General features: G+C 40.2%; 1 protein-coding gene and 2 pseudogenes across 8 annotated transcripts in view; 1 reads left to right on the forward strand and 2 right to left on the reverse strand.

Moving 5' to 3' along the window:
• Positions 1–996, reverse strand: part of LOC309607998 (late cornified envelope protein 2A-like) — a 366,173-nt pseudogene extending 365,177 nt beyond the window's left edge. The window contains exons 1-2 of the transcript XR_014249615.1: positions 792–996; positions 278–405 (exon numbers count right to left, since the gene is read on the reverse strand). The product of XR_014249615.1 is annotated as a late cornified envelope protein 2A-like (transcript). The remainder of the gene's footprint in view (positions 1–277; positions 406–791) is intronic.
• A 138-nt stretch (positions 997–1,134) lies between these two features.
• Positions 1,135–25,797, forward strand: part of THEM4 (thioesterase superfamily member 4) — a 45,807-nt gene continuing 21,144 nt past the window's right edge. For 4 of the 6 annotated variants that reach the window (XR_014232598.1, XR_014232600.1, XM_082347156.1 and 1 more), the window contains exons 1-2: positions 1,135–1,456; positions 9,807–9,948. Coding sequence is in view for 3 of the 6 variants with exons in the window: in XM_082347156.1 (XP_082203282.1) it covers positions 1,283–1,456; positions 9,807–9,948 (316 nt within the window). In the remaining 3 variants the exon portion in view is untranslated. The remainder of the gene's footprint in view (positions 1,457–9,806; positions 9,949–25,797) is intronic. The other 2 variants (XR_014232599.1, XM_082347157.1) reach the window with 1 other exon arrangement.
• LOC309607581 (kelch-like protein 7 pseudogene) lies at positions 1,467–4,133 on the reverse strand (annotated as a pseudogene). The gene is made up of 2 exons: positions 4,059–4,133; positions 1,467–4,011 (listed from the first exon to the last, which is right to left on the reverse strand). The product of its transcript is annotated as a kelch-like protein 7 pseudogene (transcript).

Below are 25,797 nucleotides of genomic sequence, written 5' to 3' on the forward strand. Positions count from 1 at the left end.
TGACAAGAACCCTATAAAGCAGCCCCAGCCAAACGCCTTTGGGGACGAGCACGTAATTGAGAGCTTGAACTCCCACCTCTTCATTCTCTGACTTCCTTTGCGTCCGAACCAAACTCGGTCTCCTACTGGCTCCAAGACACCGGTCAGAAGGACACTTGCTGGGGACTGACTGAGGAGTGTCATTACAATACCTTCATTTTTTTCATATTACTTAATTGTAAGTTTATATAAATTTTAATAATGTCAGTGTTTAAGGATTGGCTAGCGGAATACTTACAATTTTAATGAGACCGTACAAGTCACCTTCAACACACCACTGGCCTGGGGGTACTTTCTTTCTGAGATGAATACAAGGTAACTTCAAGTAACTTCTAACTTCGGTGACTCCTACTGAAAGAGAAGATCCTGGCAACAAGTAAAATTTGATATACTCTTTTTAATACAACAATGAAGAAACAAGAGCCCAGGTACAATTAAAGAGCGTACAAGGTGTTAGGTGGTGGAGTGGGACTTGGAGCTCAGATATGTCTCCAAAGCTAAGAGATGAATGCATCCGTCAGGTGTTGCTACGATTTCTAGTTGAAAAAGCCAGACTCCAGGACTTTTAGCTCTGCCCGGAGCCTTAAGAGTGTGTGTAGAGAGGCGGCGCAAGAGGTAGAGAACGTAGCTTTGTAAGCGTATGTCCTTTGCACCCAGAAGTCTCTCTACAGATCAATCCCAACCATGGATTTGTCCATGGCCTCCAAGAAAATATTCTATTCCTACAATCCGCTGTGTGCGCTCCTACCCACCTGACGGCTTAAGTCTTCTGTGGGAGGGAGAACTACTAGGGAACAGAGAGCACAGAATTCGGTCGGCCGGCGCGAGACGGGAAAAAAGCCATTGAATCCTCATTAGTAGCGCGTGGCCGCCTGGGCTGAGGGGCGGAGGGCCATGAGCTGTAGCCGCGGACCCACCCTCCCATACCTCCTCTTCCTCCCCAGGCCGCCGAGCCGCCGGCGCCGCGCGCGCCGCTCCAGGCGCCCTCTCGAGGCTTGACATTTGCTCCGGAAGTGGCTCCGGCGCCCGAGGAGGGCCTAAGATTTAACCGGAAGAAAAGACCGACGCCTCCGCTGCCTTCACGCCCCGCCCCCACCCCCGCGCCGGGCCCCGCCCCCCGCTCCCCCAAGTTAAAGAGGAAGAGCGGGCGGTTGGGTGGTTGGTTGGGTGAATTGACCTCTGCCGCGGCCGCGAGCCAGCCGCCGCGCTTCCGGCGGCCGGAGCCCCGCGCACGCTCGGAGCTATGCTGAGGAGCTGCACCGCGGCACTGCGCACGCTCCGGGCCCTACGCGGCAGGCGGGAAGGCGCGTCCCACGCAGCGAGGGACCCGGTACTCGCGCGGGTAAGTCCCGGGCGCGGAGCGGCGGAAGTGGACAGAGGGGTGGGACTTTACGTCAGGAACAACCCCGTGATATGGGTATGTTCAGCTGTTTATCCATTTCCTCATCCGACTGACCTCAGAATAAAAGCTAACATCAGCTCCAAGAGGCATCAGTGTTAACGGGGTCACCGGATCTTTAAGTCCTGAGATTCAAGCCGTAAGAAACTGCACAGGAGGGTGACGCCGTTTGTTGGTTTTTTTTTTTTTTTTAACATCTTTATTGGAGTATAATTGCTTTACAATGGTGTGTTAGTTTCTGCTGTATGACAAAGTGAATCAGCTATACGTATACATATATCCCCATATCTCCTACCTCTTGAGCCTCCCTCCCACCCCCCTTCTAGGTGGGGTGACCCGTTTTGAAGCAGTGTGCAGGATGCTTGAGTCATGTCAGCAGGTCAAGGAATACAGCTGCTACTAATATTAATAAAGAAAGGTTGTGCCTTAAGCAAGGTCACATAGAAAACACGTGGTACAGTTGGAATCTGAACCTAAGCAGTCTGTCTCCTAACCATTACATTATACCCTCAGGAGAAGAGCACGTCTCTAACAAGGGTTTAATCCTAGTTCTCTACTACTAGTTTATCTACTACTTTACTTATCTACTAGAAAAACTTAAGATATTCTGTCTCATCATTTTTCAGTCAGCAATTAATACAAATATTTGCTGCCTCTCACCAGCTATATACAAGGAATATCTAAAGATAATAGTTTATAGGGATATTGGCTTAATTCTAAATAATTCAATTAAGTAGTACTGCTTAAATTGTCCTCTCTGAATGAGATCAGTTCAATGAAAATAATCATTTTGGACTCGTAAAGGACACACACAAGTGGATCCCATTTAATGATAGTTAAAACCATTTTAACATCTCTGAAAATGTTAAGTTCAAGAATTTTTATTTTTTTTTAAATATTGATTTATTTTATTTTTGGCTGCATCAGGTCTTAGTTGCGGCACGCGGGATCTTTGTTGCGGCTTAGTTGTGGCATGCGGGATCTTTCGTTGTGGTGCACAGGCTTAGTTGCCCCACCGCATGTGGGATCTTAGTTCCCCAAGACCAGGGATCCAACCCGTGTTCCCTGCATTGGAAGGCAGATTCTTAACCACTGGACCACCAGGGAAGTCCCAAGTTCAAGAATATTAAAACAATTTCTATACAGTCCTTATTATTAAGCAGTCTGCTTGAATTGAATAATGAAATAATGTTCACTTTGGAAGAGTCAAGGTGACTAATAATAATTTATAATGAAATCAGCTTCCTTGATTGTTTTAATATTAGAAATAATAAAGACAACCAACTTATATTAAAATAAGTAATAGTAAACGGTTAAAAAATTTTAAGGTGAAGTTTTTAGCAAAAAGAAAGGAGAGGCTGGCACTTCTAATAGAAACATTTAATAAATATTGTAATTGAATTCTAATGGTGTTAGCTTTAGGGAATAAGTAATAATTGATGGAATGAGGATGTTTTTATTGGCAGTTATTTCCTCAGTTATTTAAATTTTTCCACTTGAAGTCTAAAAACTTGTGGTTGAATATACAAAAGAGCATTAAGTATGGGCCATTTATAAGAACAAAGACATCAAAAGAGAATTCTAAAGTTACAGTCTCACTTCGAGGCTCGTGCAGAATATACTTCTCTTTTCAACTTCGGGTTAAAATATCTACAAGACTGTGGTTGGGAGCCTCCAGATAGGGCTATGCGGTAGTCACGTTTCTTTCTTCTGGGCCTTGTGTCTTCTACCAGTTCTTCTCAATCCTTTGGAGACAGGAGATGATACCTCATTCCACTTATCACCATTTTAAGGCATTTAGGATTGTCTTGAATAAGTGGTTCAGCTTCTACTGTCTTACTTAAGAAATTCCTCGATTTAAGAGGAAACCTGACTTTAGCAAGGATGTCAACCATAAATGGCTGGCGATTAGGTTCATCATATTTCAGCCACCTGACTGCAGCGTCGTAAACCTGATCCTCTGCTCTCACAGTTAGAGTGTCCTGGTTGAGGAGATGTGTAACTCGCCTGGCATCAAGTTGTAGAAATTCATCAGTTTTATAAAATTCAGTAAAATGCTGATGAATAAAGTCATCTGCAGTTGCATGCAATTTAGGACAGTCTAGACACTCTGCTAGCCCACTTATACAAAGACAATTGGAAGCATCAACTTGTTCTTTGAAAAAATCAACACACATTTCTTCACAGGTTCAATCTGGTACTGGTTTGCTGCATCTAACAAAGACTGAACATTGTTGCTATTCGCAGAAATTCTCATGCTATAAGCGAATTCCACAAGTTATTTAATAATGTCAGGTTCAGCATCTTTGAGTTTTACTTCAAAGGACTTTTAATTCAAGCATGTTAGTTGTGAACATTAAGTTTAAAAAATAACTGGCTGCAGCAAGGACAACACAGTGAACAGCTATCTTTCGTTCCTGGACCATAAGGATCACGTCACACAGTGTTTTCTTTGGATTTATGTAGCTTGTCAACAAGGTTCTGCAGTCAGTCCCTCCCAGCGTGATTTCAAGTTGACCCTGGGTATAAATCCCTGGGTAGACTGTAGATTCAACTATAGTTGGGTGGTGGATTTAAATCACTGTTTCCGCATGTTATTCATGACGCCCATGAAGCTTGCCAATTTAGCTTCCTCTCGAGCAGCAAGTTTCTTCTCGGTCTTCTTGCCGCTCTTCTCCACCCCGGAGGCTGCCATCCTCCATCAGCACGGTTCACGCCTGAACCGCCGTTCTAGGCGAAGGGTAGCAGGCTCCCGATACTCTGGGGCTTCTGTTTACCCAACACCTTGACCGGGATGGGGTGGCTGCAGCGCCCTGCTCCCGAACCAGCGAGCCAGCAGCGGACCACTGCGGTAGGACAAGGCCCTGTGGCCCCCTCAAGCTCGCCAGGAAACGACGACGCAGGCTCTGCTGCGTCTCCCGCAGAACCGAAGCCCAGAGAAGGAGCCTGGGCCAGCTTACTTTTAAAGAATAATGAGTGCAGATCAGTTATTAATCCTGTACCATCGTGCACTTTGGAAAATAAAATGCCCTGTGCTAATCTCACAACAAAGATAGATTCGTTTCTTTAATATGTTGGTGTCTTATAATCTATGTTGAGAATATTTATATTAACGTATTTACGGGCTTTATAACAGTAGTGTTTACAGGGCTTACAAATCATGCTTCTTTTGGTTCAGTAACTTAATCTTAAAAAGAGACACATTAAAAAGTTGTAACTTAAGTCCCACTTGAAAAATACATAATCAAAGATCTAGCAAGACCTTTCCTCTATTCAGGGCAACAAAAAATAGTGATTATCCCTAACATTTATCCCTCATGCACAGAGTCTATGCTGTGAATTTACAGGTGCCTTTACTTCAAGTATCTCTTAATTCTCATCTCCTTGGACTGAAACTTTCATTTTTATTTCTCACAACATCATAGTGTTCATCTGCGGTCCCAAACTCAGCATGCCCCAAACTAAAATTAATGGTTTCACTCCTACTTTCCGCCTCCTGACGTGTACATGAACACTAACGAAAACCTCCTGTTTCTTTTCCTTCTATCCACTCCAACCTTCAAACCACAAGTCAGGAATCATCCAAAACTCTTCTGCTTTCTCTTCCCCCATGATCTTGCACCTCCCTCCCACCCTCCCTACCCACCCCAATCATGTAGTTTTTAAAGTACATAAATTCTGGAAGTAACCTAACACACACAATTAGTCATAAATTAATATGTATTGACTAATACCTGTCAATTAAGAGGTAGAATAGGATGTGTAAGCTTTGGAGTTGTGAATTTGGGCTTACCGCATCCATAGGTCATCTTAAATAGGGAACTCTAGGTTTGATCAGTTCTAGCATCCTTTCATGGACCAGTGCAACAGAGATAATAAAGGCTTTTAGGAATTAGAATGACTCCCTTGACCCTGGGCTCTCCTACCTGATTGTAACTTTGAAAGTCTGGGGGATTCAGCTAAATGCAACAATCTTTTTTTTTTTTCCCCCCTTTTTTGGCACTGCATGGCACGTGGGATCTTAGTTCCGTGACCAGGGATCAAACCCACGCCACAATCCTTGGTCCCAATATCCTAAATATCTCTTAAATCTTTTTCATTCCTCTCTACCTAGTTCACCTTCTGACCACATTTCTCCTGGACCTTTACAACAGTCTTTTAACTGGTTTCCTTACCATTGCTTCTCACCTTACAATTCATCCTTTACATCAGAGGGAGCTTTCTAAAACCTAAGTTCATGTTACTGCTTTGCTTAAAACTCCTTAAGCCTCCCCATAATGGAAAAAGTACTTTGCCACTCAAGTACCACCTTCATGATTCTTTAAAGACTCCTTTCTTTAATTAGCTTCATCCTAAGCAATAACATTTATGGAATCCGAAGTGTGATGTGCTATTTATGTCCTTTTATTGATATAACATTCATTTAAAAATACATATATCATTGTCCTTGTGCCAGCTAAAATCATCTTTCCTATTGGCCTTTGGAAACATTAACCCAGAAGATGAAATCTAAGCCTTTGTTAAAGCCAAAGAGCCACTGTAGTGTCATCCCTCTTCTGCTTTGCCATCCCTATCTTGCTGCTGTTCTCTTTGCACCTTTCATCTATGAAGACTGAAATCCTAGCAGTTCGCCATCTCTCTGTGCCTTTGCTTGGAGCAGCCCTCCTATTCTTTCCTTAGTGAACCTTTCATACTTTAGAAATCACTGTGTCAGTCCTCATCTTTTTGAAGTTTTCCCTGAAAGTCACTCCTTCTATGTCTGTTTCTATTTCTTTTGTAACATTTTTCACACTCGAGGCAGCAGTCACTTGAGGACAGGGCCTAAGTCTTCTCTCTTTGTATTACCTGTTCCTGGCACAGAACCAGAGCATATAGTAGGGCTCAAAAAAGTTCATTGCGGGACTTCCCTGGTAGTCCAGTGGTTAAGGCTCTGCACTTCCACTGCAGGAAGCGTGGGTTTGATCCCTGGTCAGGGAACTAAGATCCCACATGCCATGCAGTGCCAAAAAAGGGGAAAGAAAAAAAAAAGATTGTTGCATTTAGCTGAATCCCCCAGACTTTCAAAGTTACAATCAGGTAGGAGAGCCCAGGGTCAAGGGAGTCATTCTAATTCCTAAAAGCCTTTATTATCTCTGTTGCACTGGTCCATGAAAGGATGCTAGAACTGATCAAACCTAGAGTTCCCTATTTAAGATGACCTATGGATGCGGTAAGCCCAAATTCACAACTCCAAAGCTTACACATCCTATTCTACCTCTTAATTGACAGGTATTAGTCAATACATACTAATTTATGACTAATTGTGTGTGTTAGGTTACTTCCAGAATTTATGTACTTTAAAAACTACATGATTGGGGTGGGTAGGGAGGGTGGGAGGGAGGCGCAAGAGGGAGGGGATATGGGGATATATGTATACATATAACTAATTCACTTTGTTATACAGGAGAAACTAACACAGTATTGTAAAGCAATTATACTCCAATAAAGATGTTTAAAAAAAAAAAAGCCATCAGTGCATACAGGAATTTGATGGCAAGAATAGGCACATGAGTAATAGCTTTGAAAAATAAATTAAATAAAAAGAGAAAAAAAGAAAAACTATATGATTGGGACCGGATTCTAAGGAAATAATCCAAAGTAGAGAAAAGACTATATTCACAGTGTTCCAATGATCCTTTTCATTTAAAGCAGCAAAAGATTGGAAACAATTTACATGTACAATTTAAATGGTTAAGTAAATTATAGTATATCATTTTAAAGGACTATTTTTCTGCTGTTGAAAATGGTGATAACTGAGATTAAGGGCATGAGAAAGTGAACGCTAAAGAATTTTAAGTGATGAAGCAAAAGAAAAATTATATTTCTTACTGAGATTACAAGTATATTAAGAAAAGCTGTAGTTAAAAAAACTTGGAGGAGGGATTTCCATGGTGGTCCAGTGGTTAAGACTCCAAGCTCTCAATGCAGGGGGCCCGAGTTCAATCCCTGGTCGGGATCCCACATGCTGCAACTAAGATCCCACATGCTGCAACTAAAAGATCTCTCATGCTGCAACCCCTCATACCTCAACTGAAGATCCTGCACGTGGCAACAAAGATCCCACATGCTGCAACTAAGACCCAGCACGGCCAAATAAATATTAAAAAAAAAAAAAAAAACTTGGAGGAAATATATCAAAATTTTACCATTAGTTATATTAAGATGGAGAGATAATAAGTGGGTTAAAAATTTTTGTTTTTCTTTTCTTTCCTTCCCAAATTTTCTGAGCTGAAAGTCTGAAGGGATAAGCCAATCCAAAACCATAGGAAAAAACAAAGGTACAAATACTGAGCCAGGGAGTGGAGTGGTCTCAGCCCTACTCATGTTTCCCCTCACGAATTCAAGACTTCCTTTTGTTAGCCAGGAAGTTTTTATTTCCATAGAGTTCTTGGGGCAGGCTCCCTAAATTCTTACCATCAGGCCAGGATCAGAGCCAGCCCAGAGGTCAGCAGAAGGCTGGTTGGCTGGTTCTTCCATCACAATAACAGCACCTCCCTGTACCCTGGCGTGTAGTCCAAGTGTTGTAGGTACATTGAATCTGAATGAATTGATAAGGGTGCCTGGAAGTAGAATGCCACAGAGTTGATAGCTTCTGTGATCTTAATGTTCCAGGATTTCTGCAGAAGTCAAAATAACTGATTTTCCTTTCTGGTGCCGACAGGCATTTGCTTTGTCCAGCTCTTTTGTAGGTGACACTTTGTCCCCCAAGTCCTCCAGGGCCCATGTACCTTTCCACCTGCTGTGTGGGCACTGGAGTGGTAGCAGTGCTGAGTGCTACAGAAAAGTAGCAGTGGTGAAAGCTGTGGTTATTATGACACCAAGAACTTTCCCCCTCCAACCCCCTCCTCCTCTTTCTTTGTATTCTCTTTCTTGGCATCTGGCTCTGTCACCTACTCCTTTGAACAGTTCAGAAACCTGAGATTGGCTCTTGTATTTTTCCCCTTTCCTCACTCTCCTTATCCAAATAGTCACCAAGTTATGCTTCATGCATCCATAATTTTTCACCTGAGTTATTCCAGTAGCCTCTAGACAGGGCCCTCTGATTCCAATCTTGAAATCACTCCCACTATCTTTCGTATTATGGCCAAATCTGATCTTGTCACTCCCCTATTTAAAATCCCTCCGAGAGCACTGCAGATGCAATTCAAACCAGTTAACTTAGTGTGGAAGCTTCTCACAATCAGGCCCTTGCCTACGTCTCTGCAGCCATCTGCTCCTCCCTTTGTACTGAAACAATACCAAGCTTCCTTGAGGCCTTAGTTTCATCATCTGTAAAATGGGGATAATAATTAGTACCTACTTCATATGGTTGTTGTAAGGCCCCTCAAAACTGTTTCATGCCTCCTTGCCTTTGCACACAGTGTTCATTTGCCTACAATACTCTTTCTATCTGGCTAATTTCTGCTTGTCTGATGAAGATTCAAGTCAAAGAACCCCTACCTGAATACCCAATCTGAGATGAATACCTCTCCCCTGTGCTCTGGCTTCCTGTGTGTTTCCCACTGGTAACACTTTTTACATGGAGGAAAACTGTCTGTCCTTCATCTCTCTTTATCACCAGTTGCTGGCTGCTGACTAAAAAAATGCACCACATGAGAATTGCGAGTTAAGTTTTATTTGAGGCAAAATGAGGACTGTAGCCCGGGAGACAGCATCTCAGATAGCTCTGAGAAACTGCTCCAGAGAGGTAGGGGGGAAGGTCACTATATATGTGATTTGGTGAAGGGGGAGTACATGCAATCAAGCTAGTCTCTAGTGAAGGTTACTGCTAGTCACAAGGAGCAGACGTCACCATGAAGGATTTTAGTGCTTTTCTAGATATGAGGAGATACAAGAATTGGGCTCATAAAATCAGCTCCTGAAAATATCTAACTATCTGAAGACCTTTTCTGCCAGTTTTTCTCAGAGCACAGGATGCCTCATTTCTGTCCTCCACCCTGAACTCCTTTCAGGGGGTGTTGAATATCAGCAGCTGCAGCAGCACATGATTTAACCCTTGTAGAGGTGGACGTCAAGTGCCAGTTTGTAGTTGACGTGGCTCACCTGTGCTTGATTAAGGTTTAAAAAAAAGAAGGGGGTCTGCAGACCTGGGCTTAATACCAACTCTGCCAATGGCTAGTTGGATGACGTTGAGCAAATCATTTATCCTCTCTCAATCTCCCAATTCTCCCAAGGAGGGAGGACCAGGTGATCCTAGAAATTTGTTTCCACTTCAAAACAACAAGCTTTTGGGAAGAGGAAAAGCAGCAAGATAGTCTTAGAAAATAAGAGAATATGTTATGAGATAGGATTTACCTCCCATTACTCTCCGTTTTTTCCTTTCTTTTAGAGGTGGTTTTCTACTGAGAAAGTCATTCCTAAGGACCATGCTCTCCCCAACCCCAGCTGGAGCAAGGACTTAAGACTCCTCTTTGACCAGTTCATGAAGAAATGTGAAGACGGCTCCTGGGAACGTTTGCCTTCATATAAAAGTAAATATACTCAAAAGAGTGAAGATTTCAAAACCTATTTTCTTGGTAGGAATAGCTACACTCCCATAAAGAATATTTAAATATCAAATATAAAACTAAGAACAGATTGAAGTACTTGTTACCACTTGAAAAAGGAAGGAGGATAGTGCAGGGGGTTTGCTATATTCTCCAGTTTTATAGGCCAGAAATCTCAATAAATTTCACAGATTGTGGGAGAGCATAAAGTCTGTTGCCATTAATAAGAATGCCCCCACCATGGCATCATCATCACCATTATCAGGAAGCGGCCCCAGAAAGCCTCCACCCTACCACATTCTCATCACCTTTCTGTCTTGAGGCTGTCATCACTAACCTCAATTTACTATTTATCCCAATATATGGCTCTGTCACCCTAAGAAGCTCAGAATACTCAAGTCATCCCCTCATCTCCCAGACTCTAAACTCCCAAGGCAAACTACCCCACCTCCCACACATACACATTGCACTTCCTGTCCTGTGTGTGTGTGTGTGTGTGTGTGTGTGTGTGTGTGTGTGTATGTGTTTTAATTAATAGACTTTTTTTTAGTAGTTTCAGGTCTATAGAAAAAAGAGTGGAAAGAACAGAGTTCCCATATACCCCTTAATTCCTTCTGCCAGCTCTCCATTTATTAACATCTTGCGATAGTAAAGTACATTTGTTGTAATGGTGAGACTGTATTAATACATTAACTAAAGTCCATAGTTTACATTAGGGTTCACTGTGTAATACTTGATGAGTTTTGACAAATGTATAATGACATATATCATACGGAATAGTTCCACTGCCTTAAAAATTCACTGTGTTCCTCCTGTTCATCTGTCCCTCCTTCTCCCGAACCCTTGGCAACCACTGATCTTTTTACTCTCTCCATGGTTTTGCCTTTTCCAGAATACACACAGTATGTAGCCTTTTCAGATTGTTTTCTTTCACTTAATAATATACGTTTATTAAGGTACATTTATTTTTTCCACAGCACTTACACCATCTGGCATGTTTTGTGTTTATTTAACGGTGTGTCTCTCACCACTAGAGTGTTTGCTTCTGTCGACTTTAAAAAAAAAAAGCACAATGTGAGAGTTGCGAGTTAAGTTTTATTTGGGGCAAAATGAGGAATGCAGCTTGGGAGAAAGCATTTCAGATAGCTCTGAGAAACTGCTCCAGAGAGGTAGGGGGGAAGGTCAGTCAGTATATATGTGATTTTGGTGAAGGGGGAATGCGTGCAATCAAGCACATATTGTTTTTGCAGAAGGTTTCTGCTAGTCATGAGGAGCAGACGTCACCATGAAGGACTTTAGTGCTTTTCTAGATATGAGGAGATACAAGAATTGGCTCATAAAATCGGTCCTGAAAATATCTAACTATCTGAAGACCTATTCTGCTTTTCCCAAAGCACAGGATGCCTCATTTCTGCTCTCCACCCTGAACTCCTTTCAGGGGGTGTTGAAAGTCAGCTGCAGCAGCACATGATTTAATCCTTGTAAAGGGAGATGGTAATTTTCAATGGCAAGTGCCAATTTGTAGTTGACAGGGCCTCCTCATGGTCATAAATTCGACCATGATGTGGAGGCATTTCATGACCATTTTGTCCCACGGTGCTAGGAAGGCTCATTCCTAGGTCTGGCGAAGATTTCGTTGATAGGCCACTCAGTGTGCTATTACTGGACTAGGTCTTTTAACAGTAACTAAGGCCTCTGGACCACCTGTCTTACTAATCTGTTATGGTCCAGGAAAATTCCCTCTTGTTGTATCTTCCCATATCTAGAGTTACAGTATTACAATCATTGATCTCATATAAAACTATGTATTTTTGTTGGAGGCTCAGTCACACATTTGGTAACGCAAGAAAAAACAATCTTGTAAAACAGGCAAAATGCAAATAACATAGCTAGCAATATTATCAAAGTCATAGGTGAGAATTAAGCCAAGAACTTCCATTAGGTGCAGCCCAGTGTATCTTCAGGTCACCTGACTTAGTCTGTTCTGTACCAATCATTATCTTTCAGGGAAATGGTATATTGTCACGGTCCATAAGGCTCCCAGCCCAATTTCCTAGTAACTACGCTGGTTATCCTTAGTATAATTTAATTGTTCCCAAGATAAAGGGGTGCCTTAAAACTTAAATGACCATAGCCTGGTGTTAACCACATAAATCCATCCCATAATTGCGGGAGCTTTTATTTCTTGGCTGAAATTTTGCTGTTGCTCTGATTGAGCTTGAGTAACTTTAGAGGAAAATTCATTTTTTTATGGCCAGGGTCAGAGCGGGTATTATTAACTGTCTAGGTGAGGGGATCCCATCTAGTAATATCAAGAGTAGCCTGAACAGGCCTGAACTTTCTTTGTTCTGAAATAAATTTCCTAAGGGCCATCCAGTTAGAGCCTTGGAGTAGAGAAATCCACCAAGGTAATCCAGAAGTACTAGACAAAGGTGATTGGCCACAAATCCAACAATTGGATTGATTTTTAAAACTAGCATAGGATCGTGTCCATGATAGGAAACATTTGATTTATATGCAAAGGTGCGAGAAGTCAAGAAAACTTTATAAATGATAATACGAATCAGGTCCAGCATCTTGTGAAAGCTGTCTGCTTCTGATGTTGTCTTCTTCTCATCCTGGTGTGAATGTAGTTTCCTCTGTTTGAGCGGTGTTTTAAGGTGAGTTTGAGGTCAGAAGTCCTCTCTATAGACCAGTCTGGTGCAGCAGCCCTTTTTAAGTGGGAAGTATGAATCCAAGAGTGGATCCCTTTAGTTTTGCTGCACATGAGCTAGTTAAGGGTACCTGGTGAGGGCCTTTCCATCTGGGTTGTAGTGAGTCCTTTAAATGATGTGTTTTCCAATATACATAGTCCCCTGGTTGCAGGTCGTGGGGCAAATGATCTTCATCCAAAGATACATTACTGAGATAAGCTTCAAAAACAAACTTAGAGTGTGCTTTTAATAATACAATTTAACTTTATATCAATATAACATAACAACAAGGAGCTATCCTGGAAGTGAGTCTTAGTAAATACAGACCTCCATTAACAAAACTGGGATTTAACATTCATTGAAACATCTTTTTCTCTCTAAAATTACCCTCATTTCTACCAAATATAACCAAATTAAGACTAATTTGTTTGCAAAATAAATCTGGTCTCAATAAACTTGGCCTGATGCTTTATATAACTATAATTGAGCATATAGGCTTTTCGCTTGCTGAAACTTTTATAAGGCGTCTCAGGCTGGACTTTTAAAATACCTCTCAGGGCTAGGAAAGTCACCAAGGGCTTATCACAGATTTCGCCTAACAGATCTAGGTGAATTCCTCCCTTTTCAAGGTCCCAAATTACCTTGAGTTTTCTGTACCTGTTAGTGAGGTAGCCTTCCTAATTTATCTGAAAAAGCTACTGGCAACCTGAGAGTTTCCAGTGTCTGGAGGGGACAGATAGCAAAGATAAATGTTTCAATCCTGCTTACAAAGGTATAATTTACCAAATTACTATAAGTCATAATTAGTTTGAGGGGAAGGTTTTCCTTACACCTGGAAAACACAGATTTAAACCAGTAATTTTTCAGATAGAAACCATAAAATTTATAACCATATTCACCAGTTCACTCAGTCCTATGTAACTAATCCTTTTTGTTAACAGCTTTATGAAGCCATCAGGTTTTTCATTAGAATTCTTCAATTTCTTACCCAGTTCAGCATTATGGTCTGAAAGTCAGAAACTTGTATTTATCCAAAAGTCCTTTCTATAAGTCTTCTTGAAGAGGAAGCATTTTTGCAAAGGCATTAGAGTGAAACCGTAAGTGTCTATAATGACAAAAAACTTAAGTCACGTTTAAAATCTGATTACAATGCAATTAACAAAGAAACTTGGTTACTACTGTGACATACAACACTTTAAGATAATAACTAGAATTATGACTGATAACATTTTACCAGGACATATCAGAATTTTAGGAACTCCATATAATTTCTAGGATATATTTATTAGTAACATTTACCATACAATATAACCTAAGAAGATTTATTACTCATTTGACATTACTTCCCATGTAATTTAACATACCAAATGAATCTAATTAGTTTAACATCTCTCTTTGGGATGTATCAGGGGCCCTTTGAAGCATCCCACGGTTAGCTAGAGGTCAAAAGAATGTCATTAAAATTTGATTTAGGAAGTTTTGTCAAAAAATATCAGAAAGGATTTAGAACACTCAGTCAGATAGGATCACAAGTCACTGTGAAACAATGTTATTCACTTAGCCCAAGTAACAATAAAAGATTCCAAAGGCAAATACAGAACAGATCACTTAAAAGGTAAAGAAACTTGAAATCTGTTATCAAAGGCATTTCAACATTATCAGAAATCTTGCCCTCTTGAGAGAGAAAAACCAAATTCAAGTTTTGTACCCGCTTACTTTTAAAATTCATTTACGGGACTTCCCTGGTGTGCAGTGGTTAAGAATCCGCCTGCCAATGCAGGGGACACGGGTTCGAGCCCTGGTCTGGGAAAATCCCACGTGCCTCGGAGCAACTAAGCCCATGCACCACAACTACTGAGCCTGCACTCTAGAGCCCGCGAACCACAACTACTGAGCCCACATGCCTAGAGCCCCCGTGCTCCACAACAAGAGACACCACCACAATGAGAAGCCTGCACACCACAACAAAGAGTAGCCCCACTCGCTGCAACTAGAGAAAGCCCACGCGCAGCAAAAAAGACCCGACACGGCCAAAAATAAATGAATAAATAAATAATAAAAAATAAATAAATTACATTCATTTACTCAATTAAATTTATTTTAACCTTAGTCAATCCGGACCATGCACAAAACTCTTTTCTCGGGGTCCCCTTTCCACAAACCTTTTTATGACTTTCTGTATCCATCACTTTATTTCCCATTCAGAAACAGCCAGCTATAAGTTAGACCTACTTCCTTTTCCCTTAATAAAATGCAATTCCATTCCTCATGACTTCTTTACTGGAAACATACATCCTACTTTCCTACTGTATACTGAAATGTTTCCTTTATTATTTCTATTAGCTTTAGTTACATGTTTAAATTAGAATCCTCAGCTCTTAAAACCTTAATTTCTTGTGAAAACTAAGAAGTAAGCAATTATGAACTGTCCTTTACATTAGCATTCTATAGATTGGTGAACATAAATACCAGTGATATTTTGTAAAAACATTTGCTTTCTTTAGAGAATGTTGCACCAAACATATTCATTTATAATCCTAAATACCTTTTGTTTCTCTGTAAAAGGAAGCCAAGGTTCAGTAATTAATGTTTCAGTATCTTATTTTATTTGGGAATGACCTAGCTATTCAATAAGCTTCCATCACTTAACTTAATTTAGCACAACTCTACAATTTCAAGTTACCAGAATCTGGAGAGACTATTTTAGATAGACATTCGTAAAGCATAATTATTCTTAATAGAGTTTATCTAAAAGCTCCTATCTCATTTACATTTTCTTTCCTTAAATGTTTCTTCACATCAAGTTACTTTCCCTGCTGACATATTTGTAACAGATATAACAAGATTTTATTTAGCTTATATTACACCTAGGTACAATAAAAGTATTACACTTAATGTTGATGACTCTAAAAACATGTCTGTATTAATTAGATCAACAAACTTAAAACATTAATACCAGATATTTATTTAATACTGAATATTTCCCAGTTCACATGAACCTGAAATTCGTTTAGCTTAATTTCTCTTGTATTTAGAATTGTTTGATTTCTGCTTACTTTTTTTTTTGAATTTTATTTTATTTATTTTTTTATACAGCAGGTTCTTATTAGTTATCCATTTTATACATATTAGGGTATATATGTCAATCCCAATCTCCCAGTTCATCCCACCACCACCTCCCCACCCCTGCCACTCTTCCCCCTTGGTGTCCATACATTTGTTCTCTACATCTGTGTCTCAACTTCTGCCCTGCAAACCAGTTCATCTGTACCATTTTTCTAGGTTCCACATATATGCGTTAATATACGATATTTATTTTTCTCTTTCTGACTTATTTCACTCTGTATGACAGTCTCTAGATCCATCCACATCTCTACAAATGACCCAATTTCGTTCCTTTTTATGGCTGAGTAATATTCCATTGTATGTATGTACCACTTCTTCCTTATCCATTTGTCTGTCAGTGGGCATTTAGGTTGCTTCCATGTCCTGGCTATTGTAAATAGTGCTACAATGAACATGGGGGTGCATGTGTCTTTTTGAATTACGGTTTTCTCTGGGTATATGCCCAGTAGTGGGATTGCTGGGTCATATGGTAATTCTATTTTTAGTTTTTTAAGGAACCTCCATACTGTTCTCCATAGTGGCTGTATCAATTTACATTCCCACCAACAGGGCAATAGGGTTCCCTTTTCTCCACACCCTCTCCAGCATTTGTTGTTTGTAGATTTTCTGATGATGCCCATTCTAACTGGTGTGAGGTGATACCTCATTGTAGTTTGGATTTGCATTTCTCTAATAATTAGTGATGTTGAGCATCTTTTCATGTGTTTGTTGGCCATCTATAAGTCTTTTTTGGAGAAATGTCTGTTTAGGTCTTCTGCCCATTTCTTGATTGGGTTTTTTTTAAATATTGAGCTGCATGAGCTGTTTATATATTTTGGAGATTAATCCTTTGTCTGTTGATTCGTTTGCAAATATTTCTCCCATTCTGAGGGTTGTCTTTTGGTCTTGTTTGTAGTTTCCTTTGCTGCACAAAAACTTTTAAGTTTCATTAGGTCCCATTTGTTTATTTTTGTTTTTATTTTCATTATTCTAGGAGGTGGATCAAAAAAGATCTTGCCGTGATTTATGTCAAAGTGTTCTTCCTATGCTTTCCTCTAAGAGTTTTATAGTATCCGGTCTTACATTTAGGTCTCTAATCCATTTTGAGTTTACTTCTGTGTATGATGTTAGGAAGTGTTCTAATTTCATTCTTTTACATGAGGCTGTCCAGTTTTCCCAGCACCACTTATTAAACAGACTGTCTTTTCTCCATTGTATATCCTTGCCTCCTTTGTCATAGATTAGTTGACCATAGGTGCGTGGGTTTATCTCTGGGCTTTCTATCCTGTTCCATTGATCTATATTTCTGTTTTTGTGCCAGTACCATATTGTCTTGATTACTATAGCTTTGTAGTATAGTCTGAAGTCAGGGAGTCTGATTCCTCCAGCTCCGTTTTTTTCCCTCAAGATTGCTTTGGCTATTTGGGGGTCTTTTGTGTCTCCATACAAATTTTAAGATTTTTTGTTCTAGTTCTGTAAAACATGCCATTGGTAGTTTGATAGGGATTGCATTGAATCTGCAGATTGCTTTGGGTAGTATAGTCATTTTCACAATATTGATTCTTCCAATCCAGGAACATGGTATGTCTCTCCATATCTTGTCCATGTTGGTATCATCTTTAATTTCTTTCATCAGTGTCTTATAATTTTCTGCATACAGGTCTTTTGTCTCCCTTGGTAGGTTTATTCCTAGGTATTTTATTCTTTTTGTTGCAGTGGTAAATGGGAGTGTTTCCTTAATTTTTCTTTCAGATTTTCCATCATTAGTGTATAGGAATGCAAGACATTTCTGTGCATTAATTTTGTATCCTGCAACTTTACCAAATTCATTGATTAACTCTAGTAGTTTTCTGGTGGCATCTTTAGGATTCTCTATGTATAGTATCATGTCACCTGCAAACAGTGACAGTCTTACTTCTTCTTTTCCAGTTTGTATTCCTTTTATTTCTTTTTCTTCTCTGATTGCTGTGTCTAGGACTTCCAAAACTATGTTGAATAATAGTGGTGAGAGTGGACATCCTTGTCTCGTTCCTGATCTTAGAGGAAATGCTTCCAGTTTTTCACCATTGAGAATGGTGTTTGTTGTGGGTTTGTCGTATATGGCCTTTATTATGTTGAGATAGGTTCCCTCTATGCCCACTTTCTGGAGAGTTTTTTCATAAATGGGTGTTGAATTTTGTCAAAAGCTTTTTCTGCATCTATTGAGATGGTCATATGGTTTTTATTCTTCAGTTTGTTAATATGGTGTATCACATTGATTGATTTGCATATATTGAAGAATCCTTGCATCCCTGGGATAAATCCCACTTGATCATGGTGTATGATCCTTTTAATGTGTTGTTGGATTCTGTTTGCTAGTATTTTGTTGAGGATTTTTGCATCTATATTCATCAGTGATATTGGTCTGTAATTTTCTTTTTTTGTAGTATCTTTGTCTGGTTTTGCTATCAGGGTGATGGTGGCCTCATAGAATGAGTTTAGGAGTGTTCCTTCCTCTGCAGTTTGTTGGAAGAGTTTGAGAAGGATAGGTGTTAGCTCTTCTCTAAATGTTTGATAGAATTCATCTGTGAAGCCATCTGGTCCTGGACTTCTGTTTGTTGGAAGATTTTTAATCACAGTTTCAACTTCATTACTTGTGATTGGTCTGTTCATATTTTCTATTTCTTCCTGGTTCAGTCTTGGAAGGTTATACCTTTCTAAGAATTTGTCCATTTCTTCCAGGTTGTCCACTTTATTGGCATAGAGTTGCTTGTAGTAGTCTCTTAGGATGCTTTGTATTCCTGCAGTGTCTGTTGTAACTTCTCCTTTTTCATTTCTAATTTTATTGATTTGAGTCCTCTCCCTCTTTTTCTTGATGAGTCTGGCTAATGGCTTATCAATTTTGTTTATCTTCTCAAAGAACCAGCTTTTAGTTTCATTGATCTTTGCTATTGTTTTCTTTGTTTCTATTTCATTTATTTCTGCTCTGATCTTTATGATTTCTTTCCTTCTACTAACTTTGGGTATTGTTTGTTCTTCTTTCTCTAGTTCTTTTAGGTGTAAGATTAGATTGTTTATTTGAGATGTTTGTTGTTTCTTGAGGTAGGATTGTATTGTTATAAACTTCCCTCTTAGAACTGCTTTTGCTGCGTCCCATACGTTTTGGATCATCGTGTTTTCATTATCATTTGTCTCTAGGTATTTTTGATTTCCTCTTTGATTTCTTCAGTGATCTCTTGGTTATTTAGTAATGTATTGTTTAGCCTCCATGTGTTTGTGTTTTTTATGTTTTTTTCCCTGTAATTGATTTCTAATCTCGTAGTGTTGTGGTCAGAAAAGATGCTTGATATGATTTCAATTTTCTTAAATTTACTGAGGCTTGATTTGTGACCCAAGATGTGATCTATCCTGGAGAATGTTCCTTGTGCACTTGAGAAGATAGTGTAATCTGCTGTTTTTGGATGGAAGTCCTATAAATGTCAATTAAATCTACCTGGTCTATTGTGTCATTTAAAGCTTGTGTTTCCTTATTAATTTTCTGTCTGGAAGATCTGTCCGTTGATGTAAGTGAGGTGTTAAAGTCCCCCACTATTATTGTGTTACTGTCAATTTCCTCTTTTAGAGCTGCTAAGTTGCCTTATGTATTGAGGTGCTCCTATGTTGGGTGCATATATATTTATAATTGTTATATCATCTTCTTCTATTGATCCCTTGATCATTATGTAGTGTCCTTCCTTGCCTCTTGTAACGTTCTTTATTTTAAAGTCTATTTTACCTGATATGAGTATTGCTACTCCAGCTTTCTTTTGATTTCCATTTGCATGGACTATCTTTTTCCATCCCCTCACTTTCAGTCTGTATGTGTCCCTAGGTCTGAAGTGGGTCTCTTATAGACAACATGTATATGGGTCTTGTTTTTGTATCCATTCAGCGAACCTGTGTCTTTTGGTTGGAGCATTTAATCCATTCACGTTTAAGGTAATTATCGATATGTATGTTCCTGTTACCATTTTCTTAATTGTTTTGGGTTTGTTTTTGTGGGTCCTTTTCTTGTCTTGTGTTTCCCACTTAGAGAAGTTCCTTTAGCATTTGTTGTAGAGCTGGTTTGGTGGTGCTGAATTCTTTTAGCTTTTGCTTGTCTGTAAAGCTTTTGATTTCTCCATCGAATCTGAATGAGATCCTTGCCAGGTAGAGTAGTCTTGGTTGTCGGTTCTTCCCTTTCATCACTTTAAATATGTCATGCCACTCCCTTCTGGCTTGTAGAGTTTCTGCTGAGAAATCAGCTGTTAACCTTATGGGAGTTCCCTTGTATGTTATTTGTTGTTTTTCCCTTGCTGCTTTCAATAATTTTTCTTTGTTTTTAATTTTTGCCAATTTGATTACTGTGTGTCTCGGCGTGTTTCTCCTTGGGTTTATCCTGTATGGGACTCTCTACGCTTCCTGGACTTGGGTGGCTATTTCCTTTCCCATGTTAGGGAAGTTTTTGACTATGATCTGTTCAAATATTTTCTTGGGTCCTTTCTTTCTCTCTTCTCCTTCTGGGACCCCTATAATGCAAATGTTGTTGCATTTAATGTTGTCCCAGAGGTCTCTTAGGCTGTCTTCATTTCTTTTCATTCTTTTTTCTTTATTCTGTTTTGCAGCAGTGAATTCCACCATTCTGTCTTCCAGGTCACTTATCCATTCTTCTGCCTCAGTTATTCTGCTATTGATTCCTTCTAGTGTAGTTTTCATTTCAGTTATTGTATTGTTTATCTCTGTTTGTTTGTTCTTTAATTTTTCTAGGTCTTTGTCAAACATTTCTTGCATCTTCTTGATCTTTGCCTCCATTCTTTTTCCGAGGTCCTGGATCATCTTCACTATCATTATTCTGAATTCTTTTTCTGGAAGGTTGCCTATCTCTGCTTCATTTAGTTGTTTTTCTGGGGTTTTATCTTGTTCCTTCATCTGGTACATAGCCCTCTGCCTTTTCATCTTGTCTATCTTTCTGTGAATGTCAGTGCTTACTTTTTTTTAAGCCAATTAAAGAGAGGTCATTTACAAATTAACCTCAGCAGCATTATCCAAAGAGACACACATACTGAGACATACATATATCTAGACAGACACAAGGAGAGATCTATATAGCTTCATTTTCTAAACTTAGTCATGAATCAGATATCAAAATATAAAACTCACTAGTTTATAACTAACAGTTGGAATAAGAAAGAATTTTAAAGGCTTTGTTCCCTGTTATTTTCCTCAGACTCAGGACTTAGACATGGTCTATATAAGATAATTGTTCCTGAGAGCCCTAGTTTCAAGACACAGGGAGAGAAAATCAAGTTCTCCTAGTAGGACTTGTTCCTCAGGGTCAGAATTCTGAAGAGATATGTTTCTGTTTTTTGGGTTTTTTTTTTTCCTTCAAGCTAGCTTTCTCTACTAGTTGGGAATTAAATGGGGGTTGGTTAACGTTCAACTGGCATTAGGTACTTAATTGGCACAATTGAAGGTTCATAATTTTCGTAGATACCCCCTTTTCTTTCTTTTTAATGGTTTTGAAAAGTTGGTCTGATATAGTTTCAAGTAATTAATTGTTGGTTTCCTGAAAAGAAGTTACTCTATCATTTCCTCTTTTAGAAGCTTCTAGTTACCAGTCAAAGTAAGCATTCCATTCAGTCTGTTTGATCTCATGGCTGGCTTTTTTCTAACTGTGTGCACAGAAATATTAATTTTGGAATATCAAAAGAACCCCAATTTGGTCATTTTAGGTTGAGATCTCCTTTGGTATATTTCTGCAATTAAATAGGTACTTGGAAATATGAGTTTTGTACATACATAAACCTGCCTGGAGTGTTAGTCAGAGGCTGGCTTTCTGATGCCCCTTGTTTCTGTGTTTGAGAGGCTCTATCTCCCATTTTAAGGTGAATTTGTCAGGCATAAAATTTACTAGTGAAATTGTGTGGTGGACCAGTGTGCTGCTTGTGAGCTTAGCTCCTCTAGGCCTCACCCCAGAGTTGTTTCAGCCCTCTTAACATGTCTCAGTTTCTCCCTTCAGTGGTCTAAGGCCACCGCGGGTGCTCGAATCACTGAATGGCCAATTCTTATGCATGCCCCTGGATGAGGAAGCCTTTTAATTAATGAGTAGGTTTCCCTATGGGATCACTGCATGGCATGAGGACTCTGCCTCCACCACTCCCGCAAATTTCTCAGTCACCTGAGAAAGCCAGAACAGGCCGGGAGGAGTCTTGTGCCCTTTCTTCGGAGCAAAACTCTCATGTAATATCTTCACTTTTATCTTGACAAATTCTATTAAGGCAGCTGAACTGAGGAAAAGCATCAGATCAGCCTCTTACCTAACCACTCAGTGCAGACCACTCAGTCTCCTACAACTGAGCAAACCCTGGTATCTTTCAACCAGCTCCCCCTCCACAGTATCTTTCACCTGGGTGGGTATTCCCTGGTATCTTTCAACCGAGCCTCCCCCAGTATCTTTCAACTGGGTGGATATTTCCCTGGTATCTTTTAACCAGGGCCCCCACCCCGTATCTTTCAACTGGGAGGAGGCGGGTACCTGCTACTCTGCCAAATAAAACTCAGGATCATCAACCAACACGGGAGATCCGAGAACTAGAAGAGACTTACCCAAATTCATCTGGACTTTCCAAGGAGGCGGATGGGTGCAAGGGGCCTCTGCTGGTACCAAGGCTCCGGTTCCTGGTAGAGTTTAGGTGAAGGAGAGAAGTCCACTCTGGGTCCCTTCGTGGTCACCATAAAACTGTCAACTTGAAAAAAAAATGCACAATGTGAGAGTTGCGAGTTAAGTTTTATTTTGGGCAAAATGAGGACTATAGCCCAGGAGACAGCATTTCAGATAGCTCTGAAAAACTGCTCCAAAGAGGTAGGGGAGGAAGGTCAGTATATATGTGATTTTGGTAGAGGGGGAATGCATGCAGTCGAGTGAGTCTCTAGTGAAGGTTACTGCTAGTCACAAGGAGCAGACGTCACCGTGAAGGATTTTAGTGCTTTTCTAGATGTGAGGAGATACAAGAATTGGGCTCATAAAATCGGCTCCTGAAAATATCTAACTATCTGAAGACCTTTTCTGCCAGTTTTTCCCAAAGCACAGGATGCCTCATTTCTGCTCTCCACCCTGAACTCCTTTCAGGGGGTGTCGAAAATCAGCAGCTGCAGCAGCACATGATTTAATCCTTGTAGAGGTAGATGGCGAGTGCCAATGGAAAATACCAATTCATAGTTGACACTTCATAAGGGCAGAGATTTTTGTATGTTTTATTCCCCACTATATCTCCAGTGCTTAGAACAGTACCTGATACATAGTAAGTGCCTTATACATATTTGTAGGACGAAGAAAGATAAGAAGGAAGGGAAGAAACACACACCAGGGAACCTGCTTAAGATGCTCTACTTGGTTTTTTTTTTTACCTAAAATCTCTTCCCTCCTGTAGTGAACACTCTAGTGATGAGAGACAAACCACTAAAAACCGAAAACAAAGTAGGTCAGATGGTGATACATGTTGTGAAAAAAATAAATGCACTTTAATAACAACAAAAAAAGGGAGATCCCTCATATAGGAATTGGGAGGAACAGTGGACTGCCTTCTTTTCTGCCCGTTGCTTTCTTTAAAAAAGAAAAAAGAAAAGCCAGAAGTTTATTAGCACATATACCTCATGTATACCTGGGAGATGCCCAGGGAAAAGTGAGTAACTCCCCGAGGTAGCCTAAGCCACCAGTTTATTTTTTGTTATTAATTAATTTATTTATTTACTTTTGGCTGCGTTGTGTCTTTGTTGCTGCGCGCAGGCTTTCTCTAGTTGCGGCGAGTGGAGGCTATGCTTCGTTGCAGTGCATGGGCTTCTCATTGCGGTGGCTTCTCTTGTTGTGGAGCACAGGCTCTAGGCACACGGGCTTCAGTAGTTGTGGCATGCAGGCTCTGTAGTTGTGGCTCACGGGCTCTAGAGCGCAGGCTCAGTAGTTTTGGCTTGTGGGCTTAGTTGCTCTGTGGCATGTGGGATCTTCCCAGACCAGGGCTCAAACCTGTGTCCCCTGCATTGGCAGGTGGATTCTTAACCACTGTGCCACCAGGAAGTCCTAAACCACCACTTTAAATACCATTTTCAGCTAAAGACAAAAGGAGGGTGTTGGGGGTAGGGGGCGTTGTGAGGAGATTACCAGGAAAAGATGTAAGTTGCTGCTTTCTCCATTGAAATATTCTCTTGTGATTTAGAGTTGTTTTTCTCTTCCTGGTACTGAGAGGGAGACACCCTTACAAATGGAGATTTCCTTTATAAATGTAAATTTTACTTGCAAAAGGTTAACCTCAGTCGTTTTGGAATAGAAAACGGGTTGGGGGGCTTCCCTGGTGGCGCAGTGGTTGAGAATCTGCCGGCCAATGCAGGGGACACGGGTTCGAGCTCTGGTCTAGGAAGATCCCACATGCCGCGGAGCAACTAAGCCCGCGTGCCACAACTACTGAGCCTGCGCATCTGGAGCCTGTGCCCCGCAACAAGAGAAGCCCCCACAGTGAAAGGCCCGCGCACCGCGATGAAGAGTGGCCCCCGCTTGCCCCAACTAGAGAAAGCCCTGGCACAGAAACGAAGACCCAACACAACCATAAATAAATAAATAAATAAATAAATTTTTTAAAAAAAAGAAAACGGGTTGGGAGCTACAACTATAGTCTTAACCTTTCTCTGTCTTCTCTTGCTTTCTATTTTAAACCTTACAGCCAGTCATCTGGACTTAATTTGAACCCCTCCAATCATGGAGTACTTGGGACTGGAGTGCTTTTTTCATTTTGGACAGCTCTAACTGTATTGAGCTATAACCTCTCTTGTACTTTCATCCATTCAGTTAGTTCTACCATCTAGGAACACACAGAATAAGTATAATCCTTTCATTTGGCATCGTTTTATATGGATTAGAATATATCAATAGATATTGGAATTTAGGAATCAGATCTATGTATCTCACTCCTGTGTACCTGCCAATTCTCATTGCCAGGCCAATCTTCTCTGTTGTTTTCTGGCTTTTTTCCCAGAGGGTATTTCAGTCTCCTTCACATTCCTAGTTGCTTTTCCCAGGGCATGTTCCAGTTTCTCAGATCCTTAGTATATGCTTCCCAGAACTAAGATTGAAACTCAAATTATGGTCTTTCCATGCAGAGTAAGACATTAGCACTAAGTAGGTAGCCACGTCACACTGTTGACTGACAGTCAGCTAACACCCTGTGGCTTTCATTTGAATTATTTGTCTCCCCTCTTCTGCACCTATGTGGCTGACTTACTGAGCCTAAGTGAAGAACTTTATATATATACCTAATATATATACATTTTTCATTTTTAGAGTCAGCCTGTAAAGACCTTTATGCTTTCTTAGTCACAACGTCCCTTATATATTCATTCAACAACTATCTGTTGAATATCTGTGCTGTGCAAAGTGTTGCATTCCTGAAACAAGCCTGAGTACATAGATGGGGTTCCTGACTGCATGAAGCTTATACAGATATTTCTTATTTTACTCATTGTCTTTTAATCATCTAAACATACCTTTAGTAGGTGTTTGGGGATTGTGATGTTTGGAGGGTTTTTTCTTTGTTTTTTTTCTTTTGGCCATGCCACGCAGCTTGCGGGATCTTAGTTCCGTGACCAGGGATGGAACCCATGCCCCCTGCAGTGGGAGCACAGAGCCCTAACCACTGGACCTCCAGGGAACTCCCGTGATTTTTTTTTTTTAATGACCTCAAGTAGGCCCTTAACATTGCCTGACAATCATATTTCGTTTTTCCCTCGTCTACTCACTCTCCTGCTCTCCTAGATGACTATTTCCTACCTTCTTTTTCTCAAGCCTCACTCTCAGCTGATCTTGCCTCCTGTTTCACAGAAAATAAAAGCAATCAGAAGAGAATTTCCAAGCAACCCCTACCTCATTTACCCTCTTCCCTGCGTCTGTGCCTGATGTTCTGCTTTTTCCTGTTATGAATGAACTGACCATACTCTTATGAGAGGCCAAGCCTTCTATTGGTGCACCGTATTCTATCCCTTTGGCCTACTTAAG

This window comes from Balaenoptera borealis (genome assembly GCF_965194805.1).
Source record: "Balaenoptera borealis genome assembly, chromosome: 1".
NCBI classification, from domain to species: domain Eukaryota; kingdom Metazoa; phylum Chordata; class Mammalia; order Artiodactyla; family Balaenopteridae; genus Balaenoptera; species Balaenoptera borealis.